Source organism: Eucyclogobius newberryi, unplaced genomic scaffold (genome assembly GCF_026437365.1).
Source record: "Eucyclogobius newberryi isolate DKJ021-1_F unplaced genomic scaffold, fEucNew1.0.hap1 SCAF_15, whole genome shotgun sequence".
Classification (NCBI taxonomy): Eukaryota; Metazoa; Chordata; class Actinopteri; order Gobiiformes; family Gobiidae; genus Eucyclogobius; species Eucyclogobius newberryi.
In genome coordinates, this window is record NW_027315779.1 from 4,108,388 (window position 1) to 4,122,992 (window position 14,605).

General features: G+C 40.1%; 1 protein-coding gene across 4 annotated transcripts in view; it reads left to right on the forward strand.

Moving 5' to 3' along the window:
• Nucleotides 1–14,605, forward strand: part of LOC140360517 (phosphatidylinositol-binding clathrin assembly protein-like) — a 57,108-nt gene that overhangs the window by 15,827 nt on the left and 26,676 nt on the right. For all 4 annotated transcript variants that reach the window (XM_072445750.1, XM_072445751.1, XM_072445752.1 and 1 more), the window contains exons 2-3: nucleotides 11,417–11,559; nucleotides 14,235–14,310. In XM_072445750.1, coding sequence (XP_072301851.1) covers nucleotides 11,417–11,559; nucleotides 14,235–14,310 — 219 coding nt within the window. The remainder of the gene's footprint in view (nucleotides 1–11,416; nucleotides 11,560–14,234; nucleotides 14,311–14,605) is intronic.

Genomic DNA, 14,605 nt, shown 5'->3' on the forward strand with positions numbered 1-14,605 from the left:
AACAGAGCACTCCTGAAGGTCAAGGCACTAGGCCCTGATAAAGGTTATGGCTGTTATCATCGCTGACTCAAAATATGCTCATGTTTACCAAACTCTGCTATGAAAAAAAAAATATCAGGATTTTCTCAGACTAAAATATGCAGTAATTTGTGACATGGAGTAATGGCTCTGCAAACCTTTCGCAGATACAGGAATTTAACGTTCTAGTTTGAGCATATCTGTAATCTGTACAGGGACACGTAAACCCCTCTTCAGAGAGGTCTTCAAAATCAACAGCAAGATCATGTTTTTTATGGTATGGGAGATAAATGCATTTTGCAGCTCTGTTTCTGTATCGTTACGTAGAACCTTGATTTTCAACCGTAATGTGACTTGAGGGATTGTCAGGTTTGTCTAGGAAAAACTGAATCTGAGCTTACGGATTCACATATAGATTGAATCATTTACCATTTTGGGGTGTCCTGAGAAAATTACTGACAACCCAAAACAACCACCATTACCACATTTAAATAACAGACACAATGACATGGACAATATAAACTCCTTCAAAAATATATATATAAATTTTTTAATTTTTAGATGATGTTCTGTGTAACCTTTCTAAACAAAAAAGCAGTGTGCTGTGACTCAAAATGGGTTGAAAAACACTGACCTAGAATAATCGTACAGCGTTAGCCACAGGACGATGTCATCTCTCATGTCTCGGAGTGGTTCATGCCAGAAAGGTTTCCGACGCAGTCAGCTAGAATACTCGCTTCTCAAACCAGGATCTTCAGATGGAGTATGACTTGTGGATGATGTCCGTCCGGGTGATTACCTCTGAAACCTGATGCCGTGTACAACGTTAGCTCATTTACAGTCCAACCCATACTCAGACGAGGCTAGGCTAACTTTAATGAGAGCTAATTCTTTATTCTATATAATAATGGCACATTTCTCTATTTGAAAACATGCCTTTAAACATTATGGATGAGAAGCATAATTGGTAGCACTTTATTTACTTCACAGCGCACTAATAGGTTGGATTTTGTTAACTATGTGTGGTAATAATAATATACGGTAATTACTCACGGATAAACTCAAGGATACCGTTGTTACGTCCATATCACGATGCCATTAGAGTGATGTAAAAAAAAGTGCTACCGACACTGCATCTCTAGCATCGTTTCTATGTCACGCTTGCGCCGTGCGGTTTAGAAACGGGCCACGAGGAAGAGACAGGAGGCAGAGCTGAACATGCTGAGGTCTGTTTTGTGCATGAAGCGACGGATGGGATTAGGAATGGGGATGTCACGGCGACCGCTCATTTGAGATGTTTTGGAGATTGGGGCCGATTGAGGACGATTTGAACATTGAGAGGAAGGATAGATGATAAAACGGGGAGGAGGCTGGTGACACAGGAGGCCTAGAGGAAGACCAAAAAGGTGATTAATGGATGTGATCTAAGTGGCTGTGTAAGCAAAGAAGATATAAAAGACAGACACGTTTCCCTTTGAGTTTCTCCAGTGACACAGGCGTAACCGTATTATTGAACATCGTTTATGAAATCACTTACTTACTCTGTGGATTAAAAAAAAGAACTGATTACAGATGAAATGTAGTTGCTTCTATATGTTCGCGACAGAAGCAGAGGAGACGAGGGGACCGTATAATCCACTCAGAACGTCTGCTCGGCCAAACAATCTTCTCTGTCATGATTGGACTGCCACGCCCATCACCAGCAGAACGCGCAACACATACGCTTCCTTGACTTTTCAGTTGAAAACATGTCAAACGTGTCAATCAGAGCTGTCCACATGAACACATCCCCCTCGCGCTGCCCTCCGCTGGATTCTCGCCTTTTTATTTTTTGCTCATTGGTGACCGTAATAATCGAAGGTTTGTCTGTTGACTCGTCTGCATTTCAACCCAAGTACATGCAAATATGGATTAATATGCACTAGATAATAATACGTGTTTATGACAATGGTACAAGCGTAAACCATAATTTGCTGGTCTAATAATGTATCTTTTTGGTGAGCTTTTTTAATTTTTTTAGACCAAGTGGTGTTACCATATTCTCTGGACAGGGTGCTAATGAGAAAAAAAATGAATTAGTGTAAATGCAAAACCTAACCGAGTTCTATAAAAATCGCAATCATTTTATCATTAATTTGACACAGAACATCGTCCACACTTTTCAATTTCCTCTTCATCTTAAAAATAGACTATATTAAGCTTTATGAAAAAACCTTTTTAAAGCTTTATAAGAAAACAAAGATGTTCTTGCTTTGCCTGGAATGTTCCACTTTATGACATTAAACGTATCTACTGGTATGTGCATGTAGACAAACTAGTGAAGCCATCAGGGCATGTCACAGGTCACGACAGAGTCTGAGGACAAAGCACTGGAAGTCAAGGCACTGGAAGAAGAACTTTTAGGACTACGACAAAGTCTAAGGAATAAAGTCTGGCGGTAATGCAACACTCGGATGTCAACCGCCATAAAACAACAACAACAACAACAACAACAAACTAGTGAAGCCATCAGGGCATGTCACAGGTCAGGGCTCTTATTTCAAAAGCGTGCATAAACGTTTAAAAATGATACGCATACAACTTTCCACTTACAATCTATAAAAAGACAACCAAACGTGGAAAGGAACGGTTTGGTCCAAATCTTCACTCAAAAGATGAAAAGTTTGGGCAAGTTTGAGGAAGTTTACATATACACACACACTTTAAAGCAAGAAATCCAAGTGAGGTTTTATAAATGGTAAGATCATTAGGAAATCAAAGCTTTTTAAGGTGAAAAAAACAAAGCAAAATGTGATAAAATGTAAATATATAATTATATTTCTGTGATGTATATTATCTGCATAATAGTGATATGACGATATTTGTATATGCCCATTATGCCTAAATCCATAATGTGAATAAAACCAACCTGCAAGAGAAAAAAACGTTGTGAGACCAAGGAGGGCCATCGCGTTGCTTACAACAGCGTGATGGCCCGGCCCGGCGGTTTCTCCCTTGCAAGCTACACAAAAAGTCTGACGTTTCTGTATCGTTTCATATTCTAAGTTGAATTGTGTTCTCTGTGTGTTAAGGAATAGCATTGGTTTGTGTCTAATTTCTTGACACAAAATAAAAAAAACACCGGTAGTAATAATAAATAAAGACAGATGCGCTTTCATGCTGTACTGAGGAACATTAGTGGGAAGGCAATAACATCTCCATGAGGACGGGCAGGTGACGGAAAAGTAACATAGTGCATCTCTGACAATACATTTCATCCCACGGTGTTTTATTACAGTATCGACGCGCATTATGGGCCCCGCGTCTGCTGCGGCGCATCAGCAAAGATGACTGGAAATCGAACGGTCCATACTTCATCACATCACCGCGGCTTTGAGAGCTGTCCAATATTGACGACGCGGTCCGGGCTGACGCGCCGTTACCTACGGCGATACGCGCGCACTTCAGACAAGAGCCTACTTATTTCAGTGTCTTTGAAGTGCTGGCAGCAGACGGCACTCAAGTTACGCAGCAAAAGTCGGTGTAAAAAAAAAGAAGGGCATTACGCATTGGAACATGCAAGAGAGCCAGGGCGCGCACGTTACCTTTCAGTGGTAAACAGTCATTAAAAGAAGTCAATGCAGAAGTATTAATTATTGGACCCGGAGGAAATTCCAAAACAAACCATTAACAGTATTCAGAGCATGACTGAGGGTTTCATTATAGAGAGGCAGAGATATTGATTTAATGGGAATTAGGGGAATGGAAAATGACAGAAACTAATTGTCACTGTACTATAATGATTTATATGTTTAAAAGAAAAAGAGAGAGAAAAATCAGCTACAATCAGCACTGTTTACTTTGCATGTTCTCCCCGTGTCCAGTTTGGCGCATATGAGTGAAATATGTACAGTTTAATCCTTTTTGTGACCGGTTATGGAGATCTGGAGATGTGTCCCTGCGTGTCCCACTGTGGTTGCACGCTGTTCCTCCCTGACGCGTTTGCTCAGCGCTATTTCACAACGGCTTCCATAAATATTAGTCTGTCAAAACCTCAAACATCACTCTGTCTTCTTCTTCTGCCTGTGTCCTGTGGGGAACTGGCATTTTAATGATCTTCACAATGAATGTTATGTTTTAATATGTTATTCATCTATGCATCAGTACATGTTTTAATTGCAAAGCTCCTGGTGAGAGAGTTTGCATGATTTAACTTTTTTTTTTTTTAAGAGAATTCTCATGATTCGCTGCATAATGTTATTTTGTCACACTAGACACTACTAGAGTTGTCAAAACATCAAAACCGAGATACTTATAAATACTAAAACTAGTATCAGAACTAGATAGTCATTTGAATAGGACAAATTTGGACATGTCTTGGTCCATATGAGAACTACTTTACGGCCACTATGGAAGAAACTGGCATTATTTTGTGTTGAAAAAGACATTTTACTGCCAAAAATATATATATATATATATTATGCGTTATTGAAATTCCACCCCTTATCTTAGTATCACATCACACACCCTGAATGTGCTTGTGTGAAGCCTGGATAATGCTTGATGCTTCCTCCAGGTCCGCGAGGGTCCGCGGGGGTCCGCGCAGCCAAATTTAAGCCAAATTGAAGCCGAATGTAACGTGATTCCCCAGTGGCTACTTTGGATTTCTCCCGCCCGCAGCCGCATGAATCGCACGGACTATAAAGACTGTCAGAGTTTTCCCTGATTTACTCCCTGTTTCTCGTTTCCGCAGGGAATTGAATATAATCCAGCTTTAACTGTGTTTCTTGTGGTAGTCGGAGGGGCTGTAGGCACAGATTGGCCGCCATGCATCTGTTCAAGGGCAGTTGTGGCTGCAGTGAACGGTGAACGAGCAACTCATGAAACAGTAACGCAACCAAATGTCGAGTGCAGTATTATTCCACGTGATGTTTTGCCCTCCCGGTTTTCTTCTTTTGATGATGTAGTTATGTCATGTTTGTCTTTTATTTGCATGTAAACGTCATTGCGTGTCCAAAAAAGCGCTACACAAGTCTGATGTATTATTATTTAGACCTGATCATTTATATTTGTGGAATTGTCAATTTATTCCACATTTTTCTATCCAATCCAAAAATGTTTCCGATGGTCATTTTACCCGCCCTGACCACAATGAATCACACAAACGTTGGGATGCCGTCTGAAACCTAGCAATTTACTTTGAGTTTTTTTGTTCTACGGTTAAGGGTAATCAAATTGACATCATAATTACACAACCCAAAGCAGTAGACTGTATAAAATAGCTCCTTTTTTGAGGCAGTCAAAATCACGGCGTGCAAAACTATAATTGCTTTGTGAATATTTGCAGCGGTGATGACTCAAACTCGGGTGACAAACACTGCCGACATTCCAGACCTGTGCATTGGTTTTGGTGCCGCGGCCCCTTTGACGCGCCTTAAACGTTTCGCCTTGGTATCTTCTGGGACGCCGCGGTGTGTGCAACGTTTTAGAGCAAGCGGAGAACATCACACCGCGCTGAAACACCGGCCGATAACCTCCGATTCCCCCACGGAGAAAGCAAAAGAACAGAGCTCTCCTCTCCAGCCGCAGTGTCTTTGAAGTGCCTCCTCGCGCTCCTGTGGTGCTGACAACTCTTTGATTTGAGCCGATTCTGTGACGGTCTGTGGGGGACTAGGTTCAGTCAATGTTACGTTAGATCACTATTGGTTTGAGAATGAAGTGTTAAGTCAGACTATTTGTATTTTGTCTCTTTAGTTGGAAAAATCCTGCAGAAGAAACGGGGATCTGCTCGTGCACAGATGGGGGCAGGGCTGTTTCTGCTTTGAGGAAGACTTTGTGCAAGATGCTTCTGTTTGCGCTGTTAAATATGTATAAAGCAACAGAATACTGAATACCAGCATTAAAATGTATTCTGGAACTAACTGCATTACATGGTCCAATCAGAGTGATACTTTCATGTTAACTTAAAATAATAATATAGTGTTAAGAAATGTGACATAGGATTAAAACCTTTTTTCATCATTAATTTCTATTCTTTTCTATGTTTCTTGTTGATAATGTGCAGTTTGAAGCCTGAATTTATGATCAATAAATAGAGTAATTCATTCCTTTTATCAGGGGAAAGTAACTGTATTCTGAAAGATTAACTGCACCAGCACACGGTGAATTCTGAATATGTATTTTCGACCCGTAGTTAACTCCCAACACTGTCCATTTGAGGGTTCATATAAACATTTTCCACATTTAATACATGAAACACCATAGAGTAACAATATAACACATGGCGGTTGAGTGACATGAGAAAGAAAACCTGCTGCTGCACTGAATCAACCTCCTGTTCATAGGCACCATTTAGTCTACATTTCACCCATCAAAAGAAGAAGTAGAAACAAGTATAGCTAATTGCCATGGAAACACAGCACATCTTTCATCACTCTGAAAGCCATGGGTAATCTAATGAGACAAATCTAACGAGACGCAATTGTCACAGATATATTATACCTTCAAAAGTCCTCAAAATGTTGCTTTAACAGGAAATGTTTGAATAACTGGGTGAACAATAAGTGACGGTTCAGAGTTCCTTTAGGGGCCCCATGTGTCTTGAGCCTTGTCTGCTTAAAGACTGGACGGGCCCTGGATCAGATTACAGTCTAAAAGTAAAATACACACCGAGCGCTCTGAGTATATTGATAAAAACAGCCATTGTAGACTACGTAACAATGCGAATTTGAGTTGAACTGTAACATTCAGCCGTACACATTGTAAACACGTTCAACAATATAATAACTACATTGCAGACACGTTCAGAGAGGGTTTTTCTACACCTAATCCCTTAATCACAGACGCCTACACATATTTTCTGAGATTTAGGAATTAGCATTTCAATATTGACTACCAGACAATAATATTTCCACGTACAAGTGTTTGGTGTTTGATGTTCGGTTGGTATAGGCAGAGCTTAGTCATTCTTTGTGGGTTTTAAATACCTCCAGATCACATTTTTCTTTGTACAGAAAATCCTCAAAAGTATTTAGGGCAGAGAAATTGCATCGGCGGCCTCAGATAACCACCCCGCCCGCCCCGCGCTTCAGACCACCAGCTCTGGAAGTCGGTCTCCGTCGTTTGACCCGGTCCGGACAGACTTTACAAGCGTTGGACTTTACTCTCCTCTGTTTCAATCAAATCCCACCCAGTACATTGCTCTTTTCTTTGAACCACTCCTGAGACAAATGATAGCAATCGGGCCCCAGCTGCCCATAGGAGTTGAACTTGTGCAAAGAAATCAATGACTTTTATTTAAATATTCTTGTGATGTCACTGTTAAGGTTGTTTGTGATATTAATTAGATTTAAATATATAGACTAGGGCTGTAATTTGGGAAACAAATCTAATTACAGTATTACTATTTGCAATTTAATGTTTTGATAACAGGATTTGACTGAAATGGAACTATGAACTGACAAATTAATAAAGGAATCATATGTATTTTGTACTGATCTAAACAACGTTAGTCCTTTTTATGCAGAACAAGACACGTAATTGTATTTTGATTTGATTGCGATTAGTCTTGCAGCCCTGATAAAGACACGGACTGACTTTGTTATCAACTAATGTAATAAAAAGGGCAATTTCTCTGCTTTCTAAATGATAAATAAGCGTTCCCTTTTGCTGGTCAACTAATTAATCTCAGTCTCATTAGTAATTACGTATATTTGAGTGAATTTGCATTTGCATAATTATCCTGTTTTGCCCAATTTCTTTTGTCTGTGCAGAATAAAAAACACTTGTAATTTACAGAATAATCTTATTTTCCACTAGGTTACATTTAGAACTATAGCTGACATTATTGGTTTGTAGGTTTGAAAATAAAACAGTCTAAGTGGAACATAATACAATTTTAATGGGGAAACTGGGATTAACCTTTATTATGAAGTTAATCCCAGTTTCCCTTTTAAAATTGTATTAATATAAAAAAAAGAAATCAAGGTGGTTGTGTCAAATGAATACTGGTTTACTCTTGTGTTTTACATGATTACAAAATAATTAGTTTGTTCTACTGGAGAAACACTTACAGAAATGTTGACCCGGAACTACTTTTTTCATTGTACCTAAAGATATATTACATACGTTTGCACCAATTATACTTTTCTTGAAGCACAAATACAATTTTGAGGCTAGAATATTCGTAATAGAGCAGCAAACTAATGGACATTTCTACCCTGGAAATTCACAATGTCAAATGTCAAATGCTTCATTTTGCCTCCAGTCGCCTCCATATTTCAACATTCTGATCTACTCCAGTGTTTTCTTTCTTGCTTGTCAATTTCTATACAGTTTATAGTTTTTCAATAGGATATTTATTGAGAGTGAACTCACACCTGTATAATGTCTATAATGGGAGCAGTCCTTACATATATTAAGTACATTTTGAAGTACATACAGACATTGAAAGGCCATTGGTTGACTATCTGTGTTGTATAGGGCACTCACCCCAATTATCTTGCTCAAAAATGTCTTCCCCCTTCAGGCTATTTTTGATAGATTGTTCATTTAATCTGGTTACAATGGCTGCCGGGTGAAACCAGCCAGTCTTGCGTAGCGTGGACATCACTTTTCTTCTTAAAAAAATAAACACGAATCGCCACCGCACATTCAAATAGACAGTTTGTTATTTAAAAACATCACTCAACATGATATTTCCCACTAGATATGGGTCATTTTCCTATTTACCCCATCTGTGACGGAGCTGCAATCCAATCATGCCGTTGGTTCGTCAGATATCCTTGTTAAATTATTCATCGCTTTGTCTTGATTGTGTTGAAATTGCACTGACCCCAAAGCGCACCTTTCCATCCACGCGCGTGATATGATATTGACATGTCTGGATCTGCCGCTCCACTGTATGACACTATGTAGAATTACACGTACAGTACAGTGGGCCTTGATTTATTCAGTCATCGCGGTGTAATCATTTGTCCATAGATTTGAGGGGCGATATTGGGAGCGTTCAAATGAATGCACATGTCGTTTGTTGCAGCTGCTCGCTCGTCCAATCGATTATTAATAAGTCCGGGACACCACTGGGTATGAATTATTGTTCAAAGGTTGCCTTTATTAAAACAGGTGTATTGTCCATGAAAATACAAATGGTCAAATCAAATCAAATCAATTTATTTTTGTAAGGCCCAAAATCACAACAACAGTTGCCTCTGAGGGCCACAGGGAGAAATGAATCAACAATGTCTGTGGTGGCGATGAAGTCAGACAATGTCTGTGGTGGCGAGGGACGATGTCCCAGGGTCCTCTGTCCTTAGACTCTCCTTCTCGGCCAGGAAAAACTACAAAAAAAACCTCTTTGGGAAAAAAGCGTAGAAACCTGGAGGAGTTCCAGTGAAGGAGAGATCCGACTCTCACAGACGGACACGAGGGAGACTGGAGCTGGACCCACTCTTCAGGCAGATGAGGGACCGACTGAGGCGAACTGGACCCACTCTTCAGGCAGATGAGGGACCGACTGAGGCGAACTGGACCCACTCTTCAGGCAGATGAGGGACCGACTGAGGCGAACTGGACCCACTCTTCAGGCAGATGAGGGACCGACTGAGGCGAACTGGACCCACTCTTCAGGCAGATGAGGGACCGTCGGGGGCGAGCTGGACCCACTCCTCAGGCAGATGAGGGACCGTCCACACAGGGCAGGGACCACTTCACCAGGGGAGGGGCATCTGGGTCCACAGGTCCTCAGGAGTGAGAGAAAGAAAAAAAAGACGGTGAACAGTTTGCAAGTGGAATCAAAAAATAAATATTGTTTGATAGCATAAGTAGTCAGAAGAAGAGGATAGTGCTCAAGCTGTCATACTTCCCCCAGCACAGTTGCTCCTAGGGCAGCGTAGCTGAAGCTGTGGGTTTATCTTTCTGTTCCTAACTAGTCTGACCATAAGCGATTTCGAAGAGGAACGTTTTAAGCCTGGACTTAAATGAAGAGACTGTGTCAGCATATTTAACATGGGTCGGGAGCTGATTCCATAACACAGGGGCTTGGTAGCTAAACGCTCTACCTCCTACAGTACTTTTAGAGACTCTTGGCACCACCAGAAGGCCAGCATTCTGAGAGCGAAGAGCTCTGTTTGGATGATATGGTTCTATAGCATCTTTGAGGTAGGATGGGGCCATGTCATTTATGGCTTTGTAGGTCAAGAGTAGAATTTTGAATTTGATTCTAGACTCGACGGGGAGCCAGTGAAGAGACTTCAGCACTGGCGTAATGTGCTCTCTTCTTTTTGTTCCTGTTAGTAATCTTGCTGCTGCATTTTGAACCAGTTGAAAGCTTTTTATGGAGCTTTTAGGACACGCCGCAAGCAGGGAGTTACAGTAGTCTAATCTAGTCGTTACAAATGCATGGATAAGTTTTTCGGCATCACTTTTAGGCAGGATTCTTCTGATTTTGGCTATGTTGCGCAAATGGAAATAGGCTGTTTTACAAGCTTGATTTATATGAGCTTTAAATGAGAGCTCCCGGTCTTTCTTCTCAAAGTAAACGGTGGAAAGTTGCCCAACTGTCCAGAAATTGCTCTGGGTAAAACTGAAGGAGAAATGCAGCAGCCATTTTGTAATCTGGACCTTTCAGACAATTACTCCCACGTCAGCAAAAGTCTAGAGCCTCTAAACCCAGAATTGTAACTACAGTTGAATTATCAAAAATATAGACAAACCAAATGGGACTTTATACAATCATTATTTACCTGTGAGCTCTAAATTTGTAAAACATAACTAATACACAATCTTACTTCTAAGTCGCTCCATGGAGAGGTTATTTCTAGGACTAGTTTGTGCCGCACTTGCATTTATTCAATTGCAGGTTTATGTATTGGTCAAAATTGACGTCAAAAACACACATTATCGCTCTGAGTGGAGTCACCTCTCCACAGATCAGACTCGACGTGGTGAGACGTTTAATGTCTGTGGATAGCCCTGCCAAAGCAAGAACTGGGGCTGCACAATATATCGCAAAAGTATTGATTGGCTGAGGTCCTTAATTCAAACAACAATATCGACACCCGTCACTTTAACTATAATTTAATCACTGCACTGTTCACTTTCTGCACTACATCCGTAACTGTACATTGTGTGTACATAGTAAGCATTTTTATTATTATCCTATAGCAGATTAAAAAAGTTTTCTTGTTGATTTTATACAGGTTTTTATCATTGTTCATCGTTTTATGTTGCACCGTATCACCAAAGCAAGTTCCTGTTTGTGAATTCTGTTCATTAGCAATGGCATTAAACCTTTTTTGATTCTGAAATCGCAGTGCTTAACATACACGTCGCATATTGCAATCATTTCCTTTATCACGCAGCCTTGTAATGCATCTTCCCTGTATTATTTATGCTCTAATTGCCTGTTTCCCCGCCCCAGACTTGAACCACTGCACCAACGAGCTGAACGTCAGTATCCCGCAGCTGGCCGACACGCTGCTGGAGCGCACGGCGACCAACAGCTGGATCGTGGTGTTCAAGGCCCTCATCACCACACACCACCTCATGATGTACGGCAACGAGGTGAGCACGTTTCAAAGCTCTTAACCAGGAGCCGGGGCCGTTTCTAGCCGCGCGGAAGCCTTTTTGCCAGATGGTTCTTAATCTTAGGGGCCAACAGTTTGCCAAATTGGGAGTTTTAGATCATAATTATTAATGTTTGTGTGGCAATTTAACGTCCAAAATCATCAGTAGAGTAGATACATCTGTTCATCTTTGTGATGCCAAGTTCTGAGCGCCCGTAATGTCTGGCAGAGCCCACTCCACAGCCTGTTTACCAAAAAACAGTATTGGTGGTATCTGCAAGCAATGCATCATTATTATTATTAATTACACTGAAGAGACAATGAATTTGATACTTTTATGGGCTGATCACGGGATAGCGTCGCTTTTCTCTATGTTAAAACACTTCTTTGTCATTGGGGATGTCAAGATTATTTGGTTAATTGATAATCATGATTATTAAGAACAAAAACATATTTTTTTGGAGAATTGTAGCAATAATGAGTAGTTTCAGTTCGATCTATTCTAACTACAAAAATTTACTTTTTTATCTGACTGTTTTATGCATTTTAATCTAATAAACATTGTGAATGCAAACAAATCAAGCACTGTTGTTTGGTCAAAGTGCCAAGATGGAATAATCATACAATTGTGATGTTTCTTTGATTTTGTGCAATCTCTTATTGTCATTGGTAAAAATCATTGTAGTAAAGTGAAATTGTAAAGTAAAATTAGCACAAAAACACATCAGAATAAACTTAAATATATCACAACGTCACCGTAATCATCTCTGTTTCGATTTTGAAATGACCCAAACCATAAAATGTCAATTTTCTGCCAGCTGCTCAAGCCGATTCATCAAGTTGCATGACATTTCCTATATATTATACATTATTTCCAACCCACCATTAGCAAATCCCAGTTCTAGATGACTGTATTAGTCATCTCGGCATCACTTTTATCAATCTCCTTCTGGTGCAATGGATCAATATTACGCACCCTCACAATCAGAGTATCATCAAACAACATTGTCACTACCCCTTTATCCGACGAGTGCCCCTAAAAATAATCTCTGAAATCCGTTCATCCATCAACAGGGCCTGATGAAGTGTCCCCAGCTGACATTTCAATGGTCACTGAGACAAACAAACTAATTCTACTGTTCATTTTCTACCCCAGGAAAATACAAGACACAATCAGAACACAGGAAGTATAATGCGTATGTAGCGCTAATTACAATGGCCCTCGGGTCCTATTCAAGTCACTATTGTATCAAAGCTGCGACGCACTCGTTAGGTAAGAATAGTTTTGTATTAGATCTTGTTACTAATGTGTCACGATAATTGACATATCGACTTGTCGTTTCATTAAATCAAAGCTGGAACAACATTTTTCGGGGCACAATTTTTATCTTTTCTTTGGACTAATAGGAAACTTGTAGTTATTTTTTGGTAATATATTGACATTTCTGCTGGAGAGGGTTGAATAATTAACATATGCAGCTCATGATGATACTAAATAACTACTGAAGTGTTTCATTTGGCTCTAATTTCTACTTTTTCTGTTCAGCACAGGTTTGGCATTTCAGCAGAGGTATAAACTTCTATAATTAAACCCGATTTAAAGGACAATATGTAGCTTAAAAAATGGCAGAGCTCGCATTTTTCTAATTGCAGCCATTAATCTTCTTGTGATTAATCTTGCAGACCTGGGCAGGGTGTTTCAAAACACACAAAAAATTTAAATATAAGGTTATTGTATTGTAATGTATTGTATCGGAAATGCAGAGAACTTTAAAATTAGAGTTTGAGGAGATTCAAATAATTATAGTTATGGATATGGAAGTTGAATTAACACTTAAGTTTAAGACGTAATTAAGGCCAAGCAAGAATGGTACCTGGAAACGCAGTGTGGCCACTAAAGTTAGTAAATTATTTTCAGATTCAGATTCAGACGACTTTTATTAATCCAAACACGGGTAATTAAGTTGATCAGTAAAAAAACACAACCAAACATACAACACACAGTGGAGCAATTTTGAACAAAGAGGAGCTCAAAGGGCCATAAATAGCCTCAGATAAAAAGACATTAAACTGTATTTTCACAGTGAATTTAAATTTAGATGAAGTTTAGAGACATTATAGTGAATAAAACCAGCCTCGCAGCAAGATATTCTTCCCAAATCTTGCAGGATTTTGTCTGTTTTCTCCAACATTAATTATGCACAATAGTCTAACCCTCGAGTTATAGGTACAAGTCCAGACCAAACTTCCCGGTGATTCAGACTGCAGAAAATGTGCATGTTAATCCCTTGTAGGTTCACTTCGGGTGCTATTATCTCCCCTTAAACCAGGCCTTAAACGTGTACAATGTGCTTGGATCCTTAAGTTCTGAATCTCAGTGCAACTTTCCTGCTTAAATAAATATTCACTTACAATAAGCAAATGGATACACACCCCCAAAGCCTACGTACATAAAACTGTGAACTCTGAACCAACAGGAGTCTATAGGCGCTGTATTCACTGTTGTGTCGGCACCAGCCTGAGACTCAGCAGAGTCTGTTTGTGTCCACTCCCATGGACTCAATGACCGGTCGTCTTCTGCGCTCCAGTTCATCAGTGCACAGTGCCACGGCCCTGTCAGACAACCTCCTCCAATAATCACTAATTTTGTCCCCTTCTGTTTTCCCCCCTCAGAGATTGATGCAGTACCTAGCCTCGAGAAACACGCTCTTCAACCTCAACAACTTTCTGGATAAGGCCGCACTACAAGGTGATTTAATGTCGTTTGGCTGTTTGTGAAGTCAGCACCGCCGTACATCTCACAGAACGACCATATGTCCCTCTCTCTTTGGCTCCGGAGCATCAATACAAGCCTCTTTCAGGGTTTAAGCCAGTAGCACAGAGCGGTATGTAAGATGCAATTGAAAGAAGCGGACACTTTTTTGGACGGCGACAAAAATAACAACAAAAACACAGCTGTAAAAATGCTGTAGGTTTGTTAGCGGCCTCACCTCTCCACAGACCTGACTTTCTATTGTTCAGTGAGACTTTATAAATACATTCTA